Raw genomic sequence first — 21,432 nt, forward strand, 5'->3', positions numbered from 1 at the left:
TTTATTTAGTTTGAATTAAGAGTAAAGAAATCCGGATCTTAACGCGTTTCTTTTCATTCAGAAAGAGTACTTACGCCTTCATTGGTGCAAACGCAGCTGGTGCAAGGCGTAGGGAAACCAGACTCGCCGACCGCGACGTTTCTTCCGCCGATCTGACAGCCGTGTCTGGTCTCTCGCCAGGCGGCGAAGTCCATATGGGGCATAGAGCTGCACGGTACGCGTGGATTTAAGAAATTACTGGGCAAATCGAACGCAGCTCTTTGCATGTCTGTGTGATGGTCCATATTCTCGCATATCACTTTGGCCAGAGTAGTCTTGCGGAGCTCTGCCATCTGATGCTCGGTGAAGCGAATGTTCGGATCGTCGGTCTCGTACCAGAAACGATCGCACTTTCTCGATTGCCTGAACTGAATGGCGATGATACAGGCGAAGGTGGGTCCGACCAAGCCGCCCTGAAGCGGTCGCTCGCTCATACCGCCCGGGAAGAGATCGATGTCGTCCACGGAGGCGTATATGCGTTTCATACGGGCTATCACCTCCGGCGCCATTTCTCTGGACAGATCCTCGAACGTGGTGGCCTTCTTCAAGTTGCACAGCGCTCTGTAGTGATTGTACGACGGCAATCCGTGATCGCGGGCCCGGTGAATGTTCAGGGCTATCAAGTCCACGCCGGAGTGCGGAATACCGCTCTGCTCGAACAGATGATTGGTCACCTCGCCGGTGATGAACTGATCCAACGTCTCCATCGGCGTGGTCACCAGGCCGCGTATCATCTCGTCGATCATGTTCTCCTGGTAGAGCATGTCGGGATTGAAGAATCCGTCGCGTAGCAAGATAGGCGGATTGATATTCTGATAGTTGCGGTCCATGCGCGGCAAGTGCGGTCGCAGCAAGGAATGGCCGATTCGGAAGGCCGCGGTGGCGAACTCGTTGAGCACGCTCGGGTTACAGGTGGGCGAGTACTCCTTGTAGTAACCCTGGGGCAACAGTTTAAGACCGTATAGACTGACGGCGTTCCAGCCAAGAATTCTTGGCAGAAACTCGTTATACGTGATGTGTTGCAGCATCCCGCTAATGATACGTCGCGTCTCCTGGAACAGCTTCTCGCCGTCCCAGTGGGGATTCACCTATTCAAGAAGTTTTATATTAACGAAAGCAGAATTATTTTTACCCAATTAACAAGATATTAGCAATTTGCTGACAAATTGCGACAAATTCAATCAGTAGATTGCGGAATGTATAACGATAGAAGATTTTTTTAAATTCATATTCAAATAAAAACGAAAAATAGAAGATTTACCCCTCGCAAGCCTTCCATCACGCGATTGTGCTCGCGTATCCACATGGTGTGCATAACTGCCAGAGCCGGTTGCTCCGAAGCGCGGCCATCGCCGCCGATGAAGCAGAATCCCGATCGCGCCTTGCACTCAGGATGCGTCGCTGATTGCGGCAGCAAGTCCCTGCCGCGTCTTGGATTCGACGTGATGTTCATGCGGCCGTTGAAGCCGCGGAGGATGTTACAGATACACGAGTTCTCGCCGTAGACCACCGACGCGTCCAGGAAGCCGGTATTCTGATTCACCTGTTCGCGCGGACCCAGATTCTGCTGGCCCGGCAACGATCTCATCGACGGGAAGCACATACGCGCGCCCGACGAGACGTTCACCGTGGGATAAAAGTGATCGCCCGGCGGCACGGGAAACGGATTGCACTCGGGATGAACGGTGCGCGGCGAGTCGCACGATCGGCAGGAGGGAATCGACTCCGCGAAGCCTTTGTGTATGGGCGTCATCGTCATGTCGTGATCCAGGAACTGCGCGAACTGCATCACCATCAGCGTGTAACGATTGTGCAAATTCGATATGTCCGGGTGGATCACGGTGGAGATCACTCGGGGATTCGGCAACGACGCGCCGGTGACGGATGTGCCCCTCGGTTTGGAAACACCGTCCTCGTAAGCAGGCGGCAACAGGCGGGCGAAGGTCGTCAGCGACTTGCCCAGGCTGGGATTACGCAAATTGTTGCAGTGGCCCGATAGAGTTCGGTAGGGCGTGGTTGGATCGCATCGGGAATCGTCCACGGGACACTGCACCTCCTCGTGATTTGTCGGCTTGTGATGGTGATTCAGAAAGCCGGAGATATCGACGTTCTGCAACAGATCGGAGAACTCGTTCGTATTGGGGAAGCCCAGAACGTTCTCCGTGTTCTCGAAGACCTGACGTCTCCTACGTCGAAGACCGTGCACGCCATTTAGAATCTCGTTTGTCGCCAATTCGTACATGATGGACGAATTGGCGAGCAGCAGGGCGTCCTTGTTGGCCTTCGAGAAGCTAGCCGCGGTGCCGGCAGACGATTTCGGATCGGCAACTTTCTGCTCCAGCCAGGCATTGTACTCCAACTGCTTCCGCTCGATCAGCTCTTCCTCCGCTCTCTTTACTGCAGCGGCGAGCACTTCGGGACTGATCTCCGGCAGGAACGACAACGTCGGCTCGCCCGTGCTCGCGTTCACCGAGTTGTACTGCATCACAGGAAGCGGCAGCGGTTCCTCGCTCCACGCCGCGACGTTCAGAGATTCGTACTGCTCGCAACTGATTTTGCTGTTCAGATATTGATCCTGTCGGATGAACACTCTCGGCTGGATCCTGCGGATATTGGTGTTGGCGCACAGAATACTGGCGAGAGACACCTTCCTGATCTCGGCCAGCTGCGCCGCCGTCAATCCTGATGGTGGAATGTCATTCTCATACCAGAAGCGGTCGGAATTTCTCATCGTTACAAACTGCTTCTTAAGAAGACACTCGAACGTTGGACCCACGGCGACGCCCGTGGCCGGAATCTCCAGGATACCACCCACGAGAAGATCCACGTCCTCCACATTCGCGTAAATCGTACTTAGCAGCCGCGCGTGCTCGGGTCGCATTACTCTCGCTAGATCCGTGAAGTTTTCGATCTGCATCAAAGCGAATTGAGAGAAATGATTATTTTAGGATGAAATTTAAAAAATGATGGTAGCACTCCAAAAAAAAACCATGCTATCATTTCCTTATAAAAAAAGGATAATAATCGTAGAATTGATCTACGGTATCAAATTTACCTTAATGCTCTCTCCCAAACAGTCAGTCAGGAATTTGATATATCCGGGCACTCCGTGATCTCGTGCAACATGCACAGACCAGGAAGCCGCGTCCGGCGCGGCTGCGAGACCGATGCCGTTGGCGGAAAAGATTATGTGACTCTCCAGGTCTCCTATTTTATCCACACGCGTCCAAACGAGAGCGCGCAGAGCTGCCAGTGCCACTGCTTGGTACGTACCCGCCTTGTTGGACGAGGAATAGCCAGCGTAGAAGCCATTCGCGAGCGGTCTAAGCTCGTGGTCGACCTGTGCGGCTTCCCGCAGTATCGCCGGCACGTACTCGTTGAGAGTGATGTGCTGAAGCTGCGCGACGACAATGCGACGTGCCTCCAAGAAGAGCTTCGTGTCGTCCCAGTGCACGTTCGCCTCCACCAGTCTCTTCGCCACACGATTATGCTCGCGCAGGAAGACCCGATGCAGCAGGCCAAGAGCGTTCCGCTCGATTCGATTGCAAAACTCGCAGGCGCTCAGATTGACCTTGCCATCCTCGTAGGTCCTGAGCAGATGCAACTTGTCGTCGGTGGCGCCGTAGATGCCCGAACCGTCTAAGTACGCGGACATGCCGTTCATCTGCTCCCTCGCCTCGAACTGACAGCCGTGCACCGTTAAACTCGGCACCGAACGCCAGTAACTCCTGCAGCCGTATCTTTCGTCGTGCATCTCGTAGCACTCCGGATGCTGCTGCGCATTGGAGCAACATTTGTCCTCGCGACCCGCGGAGTGCACCGTGGCAGCGATATCCTGCAACACCAGCTCCGACCAGACGCCCGAGAGGCTAGTCAAACCTTCATGGCTTCCTACCCTCGGAAAGGATGACAGAATGTGGGAGATGACGTCGCTTGGCGCAGGTAGACTGTGAGTACCCACCGATTGACGCGGTCTTGAAATGCCTAATGCGGACATATAAAAATACGAGCTCGTTAAAGTTTGATTCTTCGCTTTTTATAATTTTATCTTTTCACTTTTCTTCCCTTTTTTCTTCCTCGTTTATTAATTTTTTTTATCTTTCCCTTTATTCTTAGTGAGAATCATATTTTTATTCATATTCAAAATACATTGTATTATATTTTTATCCATATTTTTAATTTCCCGTTATTGAAACAAATTGATGGATTAAATATAACAATGTCAAAACATTCAAATGCAAAATGGAGAAAAAGCAACATTAATTTTTCAATATCGTGTTATACCAACGCTCTGCGTGGTTGAGATATTCTTTACAATTTTTACGTTATAATACTCTAAATAATCTTCTTACATTTTATAAATTTATAAACGTATATTATAGATATTAGAAATTAATTCAAATTATTTATTAATGTGACATTAAAAAATATATTAATAAAGAAAGTGTATAAAACAATAGGAAATGAAGGAATATTATGGCATACTTCGCGCGTTTAATGCAACATTTAATTGTATTAAAATACTACTGTACTCTCATGGGAAACATAGAATAGTATATTATTTGTTTTTTTCCGGACAAGTAACTTTCGATCGTTTGCACTTATTTCATTTCGTTTTTATGCCGTGGGTAAAAATAGTTTCTTCTTTGAATGAGTATCGTACATTGCCTACTGAGGCAATTATAACTCTCTAATAGAAAGGATGAATGGCATTAATGAGATGAAACAGCCTTGCCTAATAATCACCTTCGTAACTCTAAATGAATAAAATATTAGAGTAAGAGCAAGGTCGATGTTTGAAATCTCAAAGAATTTTTTTAAAGAAAAATTTTCAAAAATATGACGAAAACAGAGCAAATCTGTTATTAATTATACAACCGGGGGACGGGTCTAAGCCTACACAAAAAACATCAAAGATATGAAATATTAAAATAAGATTTTTTTATATTATGTCTTACTCTTGAAAAAACAGTTTTGATATTTTCTATTTAATTAGAAAATTAATATTTATATCTTTCTGCCAATTTTTTTCGATATAAGTTTTCATAACGTTCTGTTTTATATTAATCTTCTGCGTTAATTGCCGAGATCATGAGAACGGCAAGCGTAAAGTCGATCATTCTAAGAATAGAAAGCGAAATGTAGCACTTATACAATGGAAATCAAGAGTGTGGCATTATGCATGGAGTGCGAAATGAGACAATATGGGATAATACGTCGGCATGTGCGAACACCTAGCGCAAGGTGATAGTTAACGCGTCCCACGTTTGAATACGCCGGCATTAGAGACAAGAGAGTGCAGATTGATGAAAGCGAAGTAAATGTAATAATCATAAAATTAACGTCAACAATAATGCACTAATAGAAGAAGGATATAGCTGATGTTTATGATAAAATTGTACGAGAACAAATTTGATGGCACTTCAAATGCGGATGCGCGCGATGACTCACGCCGACGCTACCGGCGGCGCGGCCGCGAGGGAGCCGCGCGAGGAGGCGGCTCCTTCGTTGGGTCTCGAAAAGTGCAATGTGTGTCAAAATTCTGTGTCATGGTTACGCACAGGCGTCGCTCTTTAATGATCACGCAAGTAAGTGTTACACAGCGCCATGGTTTCTTCCTACACAATGAACGCGGCCCTTTCATTCGTGACGCGCGCACACGACTCATCAATGATGACGACAGTCACGCGTTTATGCACGACGAAAATGATTGATTTTTTTTTCAATGCTTTTCTGCACCCGCTCTCATCAATGAGATTTTTCTAACGGTGGAAGAATAAGATCCGCAAATATTACTTTAATAAATCGCGATCTTCTAGCTGCGACGATGGCAAATTTTTTTTAATGACATTGCCTTTTTATATTTTTTATTGGCAAAATGTTCACGTAGATTCATTGTAAAATAAAAACTTCCGCATACAGAATATAAATAATTAATCGTTATTTTATTACATTTATTATTTTTTGTGCTTTTAAATTGTAGCTTCATATTTGTATATTAAATGAAGATTTTTCATTTGTATTAAATGGACAATTTAACTTCACTCATAAATCAGATTTGTTTGTGATCAGTTCTTTTATTACGTAATATGACTTATTCTGAAATTTTCAAGATACAATTATTTATTTCGTAATATGTAACACAAAGTCTATTTTCTCGGATGATTGTTCTGTCGTAAAAAAACGCAATGAAAATGTATAGAAAGGCATTCAACGATCATCGAGGTATTTTGGGGTCAACGACGTCGAAAGGCGCCGTCTGGCAACCACTGCCCACAGAAGACCACAGTCACTTTCTTCGGTCTTCTCACTTTCATATTTTCGTTTGAATTCTTTTCCCGGAGATGGGCGCCAGCTGCCTGCCTTTCCCTCTCTTTCTATAGCACAGTCGGAATATCGCCGAAAGTCCGAACTGCGAATAATTTGGTAGTGCGAATTTAATTCTCGCTTAGTTAGCATATAAACACCGATAGTTTAACCTACTTTAGACAATCCATAATTCGTTAGATAGAAATTCTATTTATAACTTTATGTGCAACTGTAACACGAAAAATATTTATATTTATATAAATTTTATATAAAAATCAATATATAAAACTTAATATTAAATATAAATATGAATTTATATAAAAAATATATTTACAGTTTATATATAAAAATATATACGTATATATTTTAATATGCATTGAAATATACGCACATGAAAATATACGCGTATATATTTTTATCTATGATTTTGTAAGTGTGACTTATAAATTTCAAATAGAGTTTTATAAGAGACTGAGCTAATTAACTTAACAATTTAGTTTTTGCCAATATTCATACTTCAATGTAATATAATTGACAATTCTAAATCCGATTTCACGTTCATAGTTATAACATTATCACGATAAATTCGGCATCTCTTCCATTGATTCTTATAATAAAAGCTAAAATTTCTTCAATGTTAATCTTAAGAAATGGGCAAAGTGCAAAAATTATTTGATGCTTATTTCGAATAACGTGTATAATAAAAGATATGATTTGATATATAAAAATGCCTACGTACACATATCCATCACAAAACCATTATAAAAACGACCCGGAAACAATATGGAAGTGATCGAGAGAGATCAGTACGGGGTGTCATAAAGAAATAAACCGCGACACTCATGCCGTGAAGAAGCACGCGACCGGAGCTAGGAAGAGGCTTTTTCTTTCCGGGAAAAACCGGAGGGAATGAAAGAGAGAAGTAACGGTGTTACGCGCGGTGCGAGCGCACGTAACGGCCGGCACAAACGATCGCGCGCACATGCACAAAGATCGCACGGGCAAGATCCCACTATTATTTTATAGTACGCCTTGCGCGCGCGCGCACACGATGTCGCAATTGATATAGCGCGCAAGGCGGGAGAGAGAGAGAGAAGATCCACTCGCGAAACTCTCTATTTCAACGGGTGCCTACGAGCACGTGTGCGCGCCTTTCCGCATGCTAATCCGCCTTCTCTAAGGCCTCGAGAAGACTGCGCGTATCGGTCATACCAAACGATCCAACGTCGAAGTGGATCTAGGCTCGTTTGTCTAGCTGGCACGCACGTTCCAATTTTCACTTTCCATTCTCGGTACCGCATCAGTCGCATCGGTATTACAGTAATAAACGGAGGTCCTCGTTCGCCCATAAATATTAATTGCCATCCAAATTAAGGGGGAGTCTGGGAGGCTCGAACGTTTTATTATTAATTTTTAACATTCGTTTTTCACTCTCATTGTCAATGTTGACGTTTGTAATTACGATGAGTACGAATGCCAATGCCAAGGACCACACGCCGCGTGCCTCAACAATTAGCTAATTATTTGTACAAACAAAAAATTTAATCTTGAATATCTTATGAATAAAAAAATTTTCAATTTACTATTCACGATATCTAGAAATACTTAATACAACAATTAGAACAATATTACAATATTAATATCGCTCTTGTAAAGGTAACTGACTAAAGTCAATGAAATTAATTAATTTTAATTAATACAGAGCAAATACAGAATATATATTTTTCGATAAAAACAGGTCGTTAATTTTAATATATGAACTCAAATCATGCACTGATAAATCAAATACATATTGATATTTTAATGTATCAGGACTAAGCATCTCTTTATTCTTATCATTCTTTCATTTAGAATAGAAATACCAACTATTTTAAAAACACCTTCCACATATATAGATTGATATCAACACATTCTATTTATTTATCGAATTTATTCGAATGACCGATTTAATATTTTATTTTATGCGAAACACAACATGCTGAGGATATAGGTATATTGTGCATTTTCTTACCATCCAAATACTCCGATGGGAGTAATTTGAGGAACGGGGAGCCTCTGGCGCCCCAGGCAGGATATCTCACATTATTGCAAGCACCGGAGGGCGTTCTGTACTTGCTCGGTGGACAGGGCCTTTCCGATCGGACTCTGCAGGTTGCGTTGACTGATTGTATCTTGTTTGCTCGTCTGGAAAAAGAAGTAAATCTCGCAATTTCTGAACGAACAATCGAATAGCGATATCGAAAGAATCATAAACAGCAAGCAATATATCAGCTCAAATAATAAGAACTGACAGGTACTTTTAAATAATTATTTGAACTGTAAAAAAAAAACGCTTCCTCAGCTTCCCAGTTTCGAGAAATTAAATCACTTAATAAGTAAGGAGTAACGCGCGAGAGAATATGCCATAAAGGTTGTTTAAAATTTCCAGGAATGTCTCCAGTAATTTAATAATTAATTAAATAATTATTTAAGCCATAAAAAACGCTTCCTCAGCTTCCCAGTTTCGAGAAATTAAATCACTTGATAAGTAAGGAGTAACGTGCGAGAGAATATGCCATAAAGGTCTCTTAAAATTTCCAGGAATGTCTCCAGTAATTTAATACAGCGTATGTAATAGTCTATTACTGGAAATTACCACTTGATACTCGAACATAGCAGAATGAATATAGCAATCTTTTCCCAGTAATATATCAATCAATTTCCTGTAAAACAGTAATTGTTCGTTAACATAATATAGCTATTAACTACTTCCATTTCCATCATTCTTTTCTCTCTATTGTGTCTCATTCATCTTTACATAATGTATCTCCTTTATTTTCTTTTTCTTCTTTGTTTCTTTCTTAAAAGAATCGTCGCGATATTATTGTCGCAATATGATCGGGTTTGAAATCGATATTGTTTTTTAAATTTTACAATAAAATAGAAGAAAAGAAATACTTTGTTACAATTAAAGATTCTCTTGTTGAAAAAAAAATAGGAAACTTACAGAACAGAAACTTACATTTTTTTTGTAAAAGCGCAAGTGTTTAATTTTGCTATATAGCCAAAAGTCTATCTGCAAACACACAATTTTGCTATTGCTATTGTATCGAAATCGCTTGAAACGACACGGCAAAATGAGAATCAATTTATCAATTACAATAATTTGCGAATTCACTGAAACAATATTTTTTACAAATAAAACTCTTTTGTAAGAATTTTTTTTTACAATAATGACTAATACTTGTCATTATACGATGTGATACATAAAAGTTCGGCTGCGTCGGCAAGACTTTTTTTCGTCGCCTCGCGGCTCTCGCTATCTATACACGTCCTTTCGCTCGAGGTGGAAGAACGGAATCCAGTTCCGCTAGAAGTCGAACGCGTCCTTCCTGCTCCATTTCCCTCTTTTTCTCGCGCGCGGCGCGCGCTTTTACTTTCATGGCCGAGGAAAGGAGCCGCCGGTGCCGGCTGATCCGGTATCGGCATTTCAGTCACGAGGAAGATTTCTCGTGCACGACCATTGCCGTCGCTATTCCCTTTCCTCGACCTCGAGAAGGCTGCTGGTCACGGGAGGAGGCGTGTACGCACGAACGTTGCGAGATATGCCGTATACACGTGGCCATGATCGTCGCCGACGTCACTATCGTTCTCTAATGTCAGTAATGTCGCCAACCCGTGTGGAAACACGTGCGAATACTCGTCGATCGAGTCAATAAACGAGAAATTCATTCTCGTCGAGAACAAAAAAACTAATAGAACTGTTGACACACGAGTTACTTCCGCTGCTTGCGATTGCTTTTCTATTTAGAAATAAATAAGTGGCAGACTACTCTTTTCTTTTTTTATCAATCTGTCTCGATTATAAAACGTTTCTTCTCTTCGTCTTTTTTTAAAACAAACTTAACGAATATATGTAAAACATTATTTCCATGTATTTTATTTGAAATCTCTTGATCAATTATATTTGAAATTTTGATGATGATAAAAAAATGATCAAACAATAATTTCTAAGAGATAAAAAGAGAATTTTGAAATTTTATTTAAAAAAAAAGAAATAAAAATTTAATAGCTTTTGTCTCATTGTCAGCGACACGTTAAGAAGTAAATCGCAAGAAGCGGAATCAATTTTCTTCCTGGTAATGTAAAACCGACAACATTCTTGCGGAAAAGACGGTCAACACTGTTTGTCTCTGGCAATTGGCACTTTTACACCAATGTCTACATTTCAGCTTCCGTTATGCATATTGATTTAGTTTAAATTCTTTCTCTCTTTCTCTCTCACTCTCTCTGAGAAAGAGAGAGAGAGAGAGAGAAATCTCCCTTAAGCTATACCGCATAGCGTTGCAAATTATAATATTAACGCGTACAATTTTGTTTATCTTATGTGGAACATCCGATATCTCGTATTTCACGATTAGCCACGATGCAAATAGATTGCATTCTCATGCGCGCCTTTACAGCAATTTCATGCTAATTGCTGTTAATAAATGTTTAATCATAAGAAAATAAAAATTTTATGCAAACCGTTGACGCGCCGACTGTCTGGCTAATTTCCGTGAATACCACTGGCAGAAGTTACGATATAGTGATACATTAATTTAAATGCGTCGTGCATATTGTACCGTATTTTTACAACTTTTTCGAAATCTTTTAGGCCCCGCAGAATTCCCTTCAGAATCATTTTTGCAAGATGTACACACAACAAATTCGAAGAAAGCGTTTTTTATGGGAATCAGTATACTCTCAGTGCTATTTAACATGATGCAAAGAAAGTAGATTTATTTTATTCGCTTTCATTATCATACATATTACTATATTGCCGTGTCGTATAAACTAAAATATATCGCATTATTCTAATTCGTTCGTTCTTAAACATTATTTAAGTACTTCGCCGATATATATTCGTATAGATATGCATTCGCATAAATCCGTGCGATTTAAAATGATTTATCACCTCCAATAGGAGTGTCTGACCTCGTAAAATTGTATATAACAAAGTACATAAGAAAGAGTAATAAATCAATTTGTATATAAGAAAGTAATAAATCAGTTTTGAATGTATAAATATCCTTAAGACTCTCGTCGAGTTAATATACATGTTATTACCCAGATTGCAAATCTCGTTCGTTTATGTGTTTCCGAGAGATTCTGAGAAAGTAATGGGTATCGCGGTAGTAACACCCCAAATTTCTGCGGTTCTTAATTTTTAACAGTGTCTTGCATGAATAATAGAAAAATAGCATTCCAGAGGTCGAATATTCTTTTTTTTTTTGCGCACCAGAAAATCAATTTCTCATTAATTACAGACGATCGGAGAGCGTGAAAGAGAAAGAAGGATCCGTTTATCCTTGACGCCCACAATGTCATCTTTTTCTCTCTCTCTCTCTCTCTCTCTCTCTCTCTCTCTCGATCCGATCGTGACCCGACTTCATTATACATTCGGCGACGTTGCGCGCGTGTATGCGTATACGTGGCTTTCGGAATTCCTGTACTATCACGGATCTCGTTGGAATAGACAGATTATATAAAAGTCAGTTCTTCGGCAAAATTTTGCATTTCGCCACGGGAATTTATAAAAAGCGAAATAAACCGGATCGATAATATATTATGATCGTTAATCGTGTGGCATGACTGGGAAAGTACGCGCGTTTTCTCCGGGAATGCATTTCTCACCGAATTTATGGCCCGGGCGCGACACAAAGTACTTTTTAGCGAAATCTGTATCTTCGAAAAAACAGTAACTTACGATCGATAGGCGAATCTCTCCGCCTCGATGGCCGAGCGTGCTCTCGCTTGCAAATCATGGTCTATCCCGTAGATGTATTCTGAAACAAGAAGTTGTGCGGACTGTTATAAACAAACATTTACGTCTTTTAATTTACATAGTCAAAGCTCAAGTGTCAAAATTGCGTTACGCATATTGATCTAAGATATAAAATTATTTATTTCATTAAATAGAAAGTTATCTCATGTTATTTCAGGTTGTGACTCTAAATGGTAAATTCAATTCTTCAAATGTGGATATTTAAAGGCATAAAAAAATACTAGAGTTGCTCTAATATCGAATAATAATCATTTTTATGAAAATTAAATTTTTTGATCGCATATATTTTTTTATCGTATACCTAATATATTTTTTTACGCATTTGAAACAGAAGATAAACAAAGAATCATTGACTTATATGTTTCAAACATGTATTGCTTCAGAATTAAAATCTCTGTGTTGTAACGTGCCAAACACGTGCACACGTGGCAAGATGAAGATACGTGAATGAGAGAAATCACGTGTAGAAACACAAGTTAAATGATAATCACTGAAATCCCTAACGAGGGATTCCCTCCGTTCCAATTCGTGATGCAATCTTACGATGTTACAATTCTAATGTTTCATATAAGCCGATTTTACGTGTCGACGTGAGAGCAATCTCACTATTGTTTCTCGTTTCCTTCAAATTGGTAACACCAACCCGCTTCCGCCCTTACATAATTAGCATTTCAGCAATTCGCTCCCGAATGAACGACAAAATCGTAAGTCAGTTCGGTACAAAAGTTTTTTATAAATAATCTACACGCGTCTATATAAGTAAATTTTTACAAAGTATTTTATTCTTATATATTTTAATTTTAATTTTATACAAAGACAGAGAAAAAGAAAGAGGTAGATAGATGGAAAGTGAGAGAACAATACACGCTATATACATCTCGATAAATGTTTTTTTTTTTTAATGAAGCTACATGAAGATTATCATGTTCGATTAAGAGCCGATAAGAGAATTATACGCTTACTACTTCGTCAATCACGTAATTGTGGTCTTTTGTACACGACCAATTTGACGGATACATCCTGAAAAACGCTAAAGGATTTCTGAGAATTGCGAGGTTAGTTGGCGCGTGTTTTCTTGCAAATTATTCAACGTCCAAAGGTGATGGAACCAGCGGTTATAAAGGTTGACATTGGTCAATTACACATTTATGCAAATATAAAAAAATTCGTTAATCGCGCCGGAATGGTCATGGTTTTCTTCCTATTTTTTTTATTCAAGTGACTAATACTCGTAATATGTAAAGTAAAGCATATTATTTTATTCCATATCACATTCCGCAAATATTTTAAACATCATTTCTTCACTTTACATGTTGTCAATAAAAAAAATGTTTTTAATACTTTTTTTACATTAGGAAGGATAAAAAAGTATGCAAAGAAGCGTTTAATACGCACGTCTCTTCTAAGTCTTTGTCCAAATTTTCAAACTGAACTTTGATCTGTAAAAGTTATTATACTCTTTAAAATGCCGATCTTACGTATCTTTTTTGCAAAACAGACATTAGTCGGATTTTATTAATCGTCCGGTTGGATATATCCGTCCAATAGATTGCACATTTTTCTACGTGCGTACATTGACTATAATTATCATTATCTCCATACGTCAGCATAAATCATTCTCGGTGTTATAGAACGTCCGGCTTAAATTCCCTTGACAAATGCAATGTCGTCCCGTTCGAGTGAACGATACTTTTAAGCGTGTTAAGTTTCTTCTTTCAAGAACGCGAAATAATTTCCGCGAGGATGCTGCGGGCGCGGATTGAAAACGGATTGCGGCGACGCGCGAGTTCGTGGCGAAATCAGGCCGCGGGATGTTAGCGTCACCTCACTAAGAGTTGCGCGCGAGATGAATGAGTAATGTATTAACGCAAGACGTAATGCTCTTTTTTTGTACGGTTGAATGCGCTTACCGGAAATATCGAACTGGCTAACTGTCGACGATAATGCTGGCACCACGATAACCAATATACACAGCAGTACCAGGCTGCATCTGAAACCAAAATAGAGAGGACCCATCACTTTTTCATTCTATTAAAATAATTTTACAAAAGGACGATTGTTATATGATGCAGTAAAGCGCAAATATATTTTTCTGTGGGGATATTATCAAAGAACCTGGAAGGCATTTGAATTTACTAAAGTCTTTTAGAGATATTTTATTCATCTAAACTTTAACTAAAGTATCTTTTAGATCACTTCGCAGAATACAATAAACATATTATTAAAGTAAATTTCGATTAATAATAATGACGTGATTGCAGCTTATATTATCACATAAAACATTATTAAATGTATTAAAAACAAATAATTTTATTAAATTAAATTTTTCCACTTAAATTGTCCACGATTAAAACGTGTTTTCTATTTATTTATTTAAAACAATAATATAAGATTGAATACTACAGAATCACTTTATTCATTTGAATTTTATATCTACTATTTTAATAAGATTAGTAGATATTTTTATTAATAATAATAATTTTTCGTATAATGACAATATCTTTGTCTATTACGAAAATTTCGGTATAAGTAATAAAAAAAGTGAGCAAAAAAATATCGGAATTGTCCATCGTATTCGTGAAAAAATATAGCGTACAACGACATTGCAAATGCTTTCAGGTAGTCGTATGTACTTTCTCTGTGAAGGGAAAAGAGAGAAAAAAAATCAAGAACAAGCCGATTGAATTCGTCGCGTTCTCGACACGAGAATCCGCTTACTCGCTTTGATCGGTATTCATTTCAAGGTTTTGATTTTGCATATTAGTAATAAGCGTCGATCTTTATTTTCATATAACTTGGAATTGTTCGAATAGATTACATTTCACACGAATCGAAAAATAAATTATAGATATATAATTAGTGCATTTAAATAATGACGATTTATATTATGATATAATGTGAAAAAAATTATATTTCACAATGTTTTTTTAATATACTAAAAAATAAAATAAAAGTATGTAAATAAGTACACTATATTATCGAAAACTTGAAATGAATTTATTTTTTCCTACAAAAAATTTGTAATTTGAATAATAAAATCTTAAATAAAATTTGAATATGAAATTTAGCAAATTATGCTATTTAACAGAATGTCCAATAATGTCAGATTTGCGAGAAAGCGTCCAATCTTTTATGCCATATGGTTCACCGGCTGTATACCTCTGATAAATGATCACGGAGGAAAAGTTCATTTACATGAAGATTGAAGAATGTCTCATTGGCCGTAGGGCACTTTTCTAAAGACTCTTATATGTCACTAACGCTTAAAGCAACGATAGATACGCGAGCGTATACTTCAAATCGTTTTAATCGCGAGGAAAGATTGTTATACGGATACGTCCGTATGATTGAGAATCGCTAGCTTTCAACAATAACGTACGTATTAGATAAACGAATGTACGGTTGTCTTGCTGCCCGTCGGGCATCTACGAGATTAATCAAGATCAGATGGCAAGACTATGTACGTCCAGGGGAATTTCCTCGCTAGGATAAGAAGGTAAATATCGCTCTCGCACGCGCGCTTCCTCCTTTCTGTATCCGCGGGCTTGTACAGCCGGCTTGAGAGAGAGTAGCCGCTTCGCGTGTCTCACAAGCGTTTTTCTTTTTCTTCTCTTCGAAGGGTGTGTGTATGTGTATGTGTGCAAAATTTATAAAAGGTTTATGAAACATCTAGATAGATAACGTTATTAAATGAGTAATATATTAGAAATATTATCTAGTAATTTTGAGTAATCTTGAGACATGTTTAACAAAATATTACATTATTTCTAACATAAAAATAATTCCGTGCGTGGAAAAAAAACTAGAATAATATAATCCGACAATTGTTGTTTTAATTTTAAGTATTGTTTACATCAGGGATAAGCACGAAATTTATAGAATCGCAAGATCCGATTCTTTCGATCTCCAAAGCAAACGGTTTGCGGACGAGAATCGATTCCGCATGATGTCATCGTAAGATGTGGACTACGCTGAGAAAAATGTATAGTGCGAGAAAAAAAAATGAAAGATGCATTGGAATAGAAAGGATGTTCTTTGTTATTTTAGATGCACAATTACGTTAGCGTTTGTTAGACAATAAGCAATAAAATAATATAATTAATAGACGGATGTGTTAGGAGGCATTATTCTCATCTTAGAATCAATTCCGGAATCAACATTCTCGACTCTCAATAACGCTGAGCCTTTGCGACTTCTCTGCAGACTACTTCCAATTTAACTTGTTAAAGAAAATTAACGCTTATATATTTTTTATATATTTTTCCATTTTCTCATATTTAAAATATCTTCCTGTACGGAGAAACAACGCTAACAAGAAACGTTAACAAGAATAAAGAGTAAATTTGATTATGAAGAAATACTAGATGTGACATTGTATTTTTAAAAATTATTTAAACAGAGATAAAGATATAATTGAATAAAGTATCAAGGGCATTTACCCAAATTGAAAAATAAAGAATCCAAATTGATGTTAATTTTTCGTTTTTCAGAATCGATGTTCTCGAAATCGACACTTTATTTATTACACGAAAAAAACCATCTTTCGCAAAATTATCTGATTATAGCCTCAATAATGGACCACCTTGTCCAACACGACGTTGTAATGTACGACATTGTCGCCCTATACGAGATAAAACACACAGGCGCCGATGGCTTTCCGTTGCCTGTACTGTAAGAAATCGCAGTCATAAGGCGCGCGCACGCACGTACACGCGCACATACAAACGATAATTCAGTGTCAGTGGGTCAACGGAACTGGAGAAATCTTTCTCAGGGATCCGATACGCACGCGGGTCCTCGGGATCTCGTGGGCCTCGGGCAACGTGGCGATGGCCATACCTCCGAAAAGTATCGCTCCGTGGGGCACATGGTGTGTGCCGGTAGCCCGACTCCCGAGTGCTATCGAGAGAAGTCGAATCCCAATTAGACATGCTCGTCAGAAGAATCGTCCGATTTCTACTACGTAAATACGTTTCTCTCTTTCTCTTTCTCCTTCTTCTTTCTTTCAGTATTTTTGTTTAAATAAAACATGATACACAAAGGAAGTTAATTTAATGAATAGACAATATTACAATTCTGTCTCGATCTGTAAACGTATATATTGAAGAGTATCGTCGTATCTAATAATAATAATTATGAAGAATATTAATTATTAATAATTACCGTATAATATATTAATAATCATACATTAAGATAATTCAAATTTTTTACTTTTATTTTTAATTATAAAAAGTACTAAATACGCAACAATAAAAACCGTTTACCGAATTAAACTCTTGTCTACCGGGTATGAAACGAAATAGATCACCGTGAATGAATATACCAACAGTAAATTCTTTGAGATGGTAAGTGCCGGAATAACGGTGATAGTCTCGAGGAAATACACGCGGGTGAAAGTGCTAATGGGACATTTGTCTAGAGACCATCTCGACGTCCTATGAGGAAAGCAGATTGCCCGTGGTACAAGGTACAGCTGCTTCTACGATCCGAAGGTCATCTCTTATAGGATCATAACGTCACGACTACGACATTTTGCTTACAAATTAACCAAATTCTACCAGACGCACGTCGAGAGTTATGTTCTTTCGAACCGGAACCAAGATGTGACAATCCAAGCTATAATAATCATCCACGACATTCTTATCGGATCGAAGGTATCGTTATAATTAGATTTCTTAAGTAATTTCTACTAATTGATATACGTGAGATGAATACGATAAATACTGAACTTGTATAATCTCTTATATACTTCCCCTTTCTCTTTGTTCTTCTATTATTTCATATTTTTTCATGTAACCATATGACGTGACAATGTAAAACGAAGAAGTAAGTGAGAAACAGAAAATATTATGCATCTTCTAATTTCGCTTGTCAATAATGCAATCAATGATATTTTTATTCTATGCATGTGTCATTAGAGTGAAAATGGATACCGAATGATTTTCATATAGAAAGGGACATTTTTTTTTATCCCGTCGAGTTGAGAGAATAAAGATTCAATTGTATTTCGCTGAATAATTTACATTCACGTGATTTTTATTATTATTAACTAACGAAATTATACAACTAAAATATAATCGTATATTGTTATTAATGGTCAATATAATTGTTCATGTTAGAGTGACTTAAAAAGGATACATAGAATAATTTCTTGCGGAAAAACCCCGATGAAAATCTTGATGTACATTATATTTCGCCAAATTTTTGTTTGCTTAGATTGAAAAATAATTAATAGAAAAGAATTCACTCTGTCAGCTTTCGTCAGAGAAAAAAACAATAATAAAGGTCAATGCGTTTCGACACTTTGATAGAAATTTCATCGCGTTGACATTGAGAGGACTCCGGTTTGAATACGTGATCGCTTTGCGAATCGAGGCACATCGCGCCAGGGCGACGAACATTTCTAAACGAATTCTTTCGTCTTACAACATCGCAGATTGTAACCGGCACGAGTATAACGTCGTCATCCTGCGTTCGTCTTCGGGTTTCTCCACTTTATTACGTTCATTTAGTCATCGCAATAAACGTTAACGATGAACGAAAATTGTGCAGATCAATCACGGTGAATTCAAGGATATTTTGTTAATCAGGGGCTAATAACGAACATTATGGCACTAGAAATGAAACATAATGATAAAGAAAGAAAAGAGTACAGAACAAATCTTCGTTCATTGGTTCTATAGTGATTGCTTGGATATCGATTACTGGAACACTGTATAATAATATGAAATATATTAATAATATACAAAATATTTTGAACAATTAAATTAAATTTGTGACATATTTAATACGGAATAGCTATATTCATTAATGCGTTTACAACGGATTACTATTAGTTATGAATGTTATGATCTATGCAAGTACTAAACTAAAGGATTAATATTTACATATCTATTAAAATCGTACTTTTGATTAATAATAAATTATACGCAAAAGAGATCAAAAAAATATCGATTATTACAGCATATAATAATATAAAATATACTTATTATTAATATATAAAGTTAAATACATGCTTTTGTGTTTGACGAATTAATACGGAATAACTATGTATTTCTATTGATGCAATTCACAATGGACCGCTATATTAATTATGAGTTACGCAAATATTAAGGGATTAATATTTACTAAAGCCGTAAGCTTTCGATTAATGAACTGCATGCAAAAGAGGGAAAAATACTGCGACTGAATACAATACAAGAGACAGACAACTTCGTAACGGAAAGCCGCTCTCCTTGATTTCATCGTCGTCTCATCGTGACACTCGCGATTACATCTACCGCATTCACCGCGATAATCGCTCGGACGTGCCCGCGCAACAATGATCTAATGACTTGTGTCGCCGGTGTACACAAAAGTTCGCGCGACAGCCTTCTTCATCGCGATTCATCGGCGTTCCTTTGTTATACGGCGCGCGATCAGCCCATAAATCCGTTCGCTTCGCAATTGGAAAACTCGCGCGTCTTATTGCCGAGTGGCTAATTCTAAGCGATTCTAAGAAACTTAACGCCAGTAAAAAGTGGAAAATAGATTGCTAAACTTCTGCGCGATGAAAAGGACGTGGCTGCGTTTGCGCGGACAACGTGGGATAATTTGGTATTATATGTATTTAATTTATGTAACTTCAATCCACTTAACAAATCAATTATGCAATTTCGTTGTCAGTGAGTTAAAAAGCTAAATTTCTAATGTTAATCTACAAACGTATTATAATGTAATTATAAATTCAAAATAGAATAATCAATAATAATCCCGAAAAGAAGATTAATTATTATTTTAAATATAATCAATTCTCTAATTAGTACACGCGCATGCATGCCATACGCTGTTAATTATTGATATTATTGATCTAATTAGAAACGGAACTTATAATCAGCTAAATGTGCTACAAGCACTTCCTTAAGGAATAATAATTAGTTACGCAATCATATCTCTTAAAGTAGCAATTGGTAATTACACGTTTAATTGACTGTAACTGTTAGCTTCTTAATAAACATTTCTAATTACATTTGTATACATTTAAACGAGATTTGTACCGCAATTTTCTCAAGTTTAGTATATATCCTCGGGTATTCACGAGTGACAGTTAAGTTGATTATTAAGTTTCACACGTTTGCTGAAACTTTTAACGTTTTCATACTTTTGCAACATGTACGTATCTGTGTCATTTAACATGAAAACCAGGGCTTTGATCTTCGAAATTCTAGAGAAAGTGATATTCTTTTAGAGAATATATTATCTTTTTTTAAGTTTAAGTTAATTATACATCTACAATTTTTTATACAATTTTATTGATAATTATACATTCTTAAATATAATTGTTTATTTTATTTTTATAACATAAATTCTCTATATGTACGTATTTTTTCATTTATTTTTCACTCTTTCATTATTTTATTATTATTAATATTTTATTCCATTTTAATATAGTAGAGTTTAATAAAGACTGTTACGATTACGTTATGAAATGTTTCCAAGCACAATAGGCTGAAGAGCCTTGTTAATAGCCGACTTAATGCTTAGTGGGTGCGTGCGCGTGTGTGTGTGTGTGTGTGTGTGTGTGTGTGTGTGTGTTGATGCGCTTTGCGAGAAGAGTGACCTATGATTCGCAACGACGTTCGCCAGATAAACGGCTTTTAACCCGAATCGTGATAGGTTAGTGCAACGGAAAGGTATCACTGACCTTGCACCTGCAATATCTCTACAGGTGATGCTAATAACAGCATATCGAATACGCTATCGTTATTTTTCCAGTTCTGCTCGCTCGGAGTTAATAACGTATATAAAAAGTTAACGTATGAATAATGTAAAATTTGAGAACATATCGATTATGAAAATTTCTTTTTTTATTTTATATATCTCGAGTTTATTATTATTATAAAAATGAATCATAAATCAAAAAGTGAAGTGACTGAAACATTAAAAATAGACTTGGAAAGAAACGCAATAAACAAAAATTACTAGTATGAGTTTGAAAAAAATACTAACAAAAAATGTGTATATATAAAAAATTGTAAGTTAAAATTTCTTTCTTGTTTCTTGGAACAAAATTGTCTAGTTCCATACAATTTCTGCTTTGATTATTTTATGTATAGTTACTTAAGATCTTCAACGTTTTATTATCTTCAAGTGATTTTCAAAAATTTCACATAAAGATAAATTTTAAATAAATTTCTGTTTTATTATTATATTGCAATTTTGAATATTACGATATAATAGCCATTATTTTTTTATACTTCTTTTGCCTCTTTTATATAATTCATAAATATAAATAAGAA

The 21,432-nt window shown here is 37.5% G+C and overlaps 2 protein-coding genes across 3 annotated transcripts in view; one reads left to right on the forward strand and one right to left on the reverse strand.

Moving 5' to 3' along the window:
• LOC105457760 overlaps positions 1–21,432 on the reverse strand; it is a 28,452-nt gene that overhangs the window by 1,554 nt on the left and 5,466 nt on the right. The window contains exons 2-7 of one of the 2 annotated variants that reach the window (XM_011702600.1): positions 14,065–14,144; positions 12,077–12,155; positions 8,360–8,532; positions 3,095–4,023; positions 1,301–2,950; positions 75–1,127 (exon numbers count right to left, since the gene is read on the reverse strand). In XM_011702600.1, coding sequence (XP_011700902.1) covers positions 75–1,127; positions 1,301–2,950; positions 3,095–4,023; positions 8,360–8,532; positions 12,077–12,155; positions 14,065–14,144 — 3,964 coding nt within the window. Of the gene's footprint in view, positions 1–74; positions 1,128–1,300; positions 2,951–3,094; positions 4,024–8,359; positions 8,533–12,076; positions 12,156–14,064; positions 14,171–21,432 lie in introns of those variants that run through there. The other variant, XM_011702599.1, reaches the window with a different exon arrangement.
• LOC105457757 (clusterin-associated protein 1) overlaps positions 3,943–21,432 on the forward strand; it is a 41,658-nt gene continuing 24,168 nt past the window's right edge. The window contains exon 1 of the mRNA XM_011702597.1: positions 3,943–3,988. The gene's annotated coding sequence lies outside the window, so the exon portion shown is untranslated. The remainder of the gene's footprint in view (positions 3,989–21,432) is intronic.

Source organism: Wasmannia auropunctata, unplaced genomic scaffold (genome assembly GCF_000956235.1).
Source record: "Wasmannia auropunctata unplaced genomic scaffold, wasmannia.A_1.0 LD335047.1, whole genome shotgun sequence".
Lineage (NCBI taxonomy): Eukaryota > Metazoa > Arthropoda > Insecta > Hymenoptera > Formicidae > Wasmannia > Wasmannia auropunctata.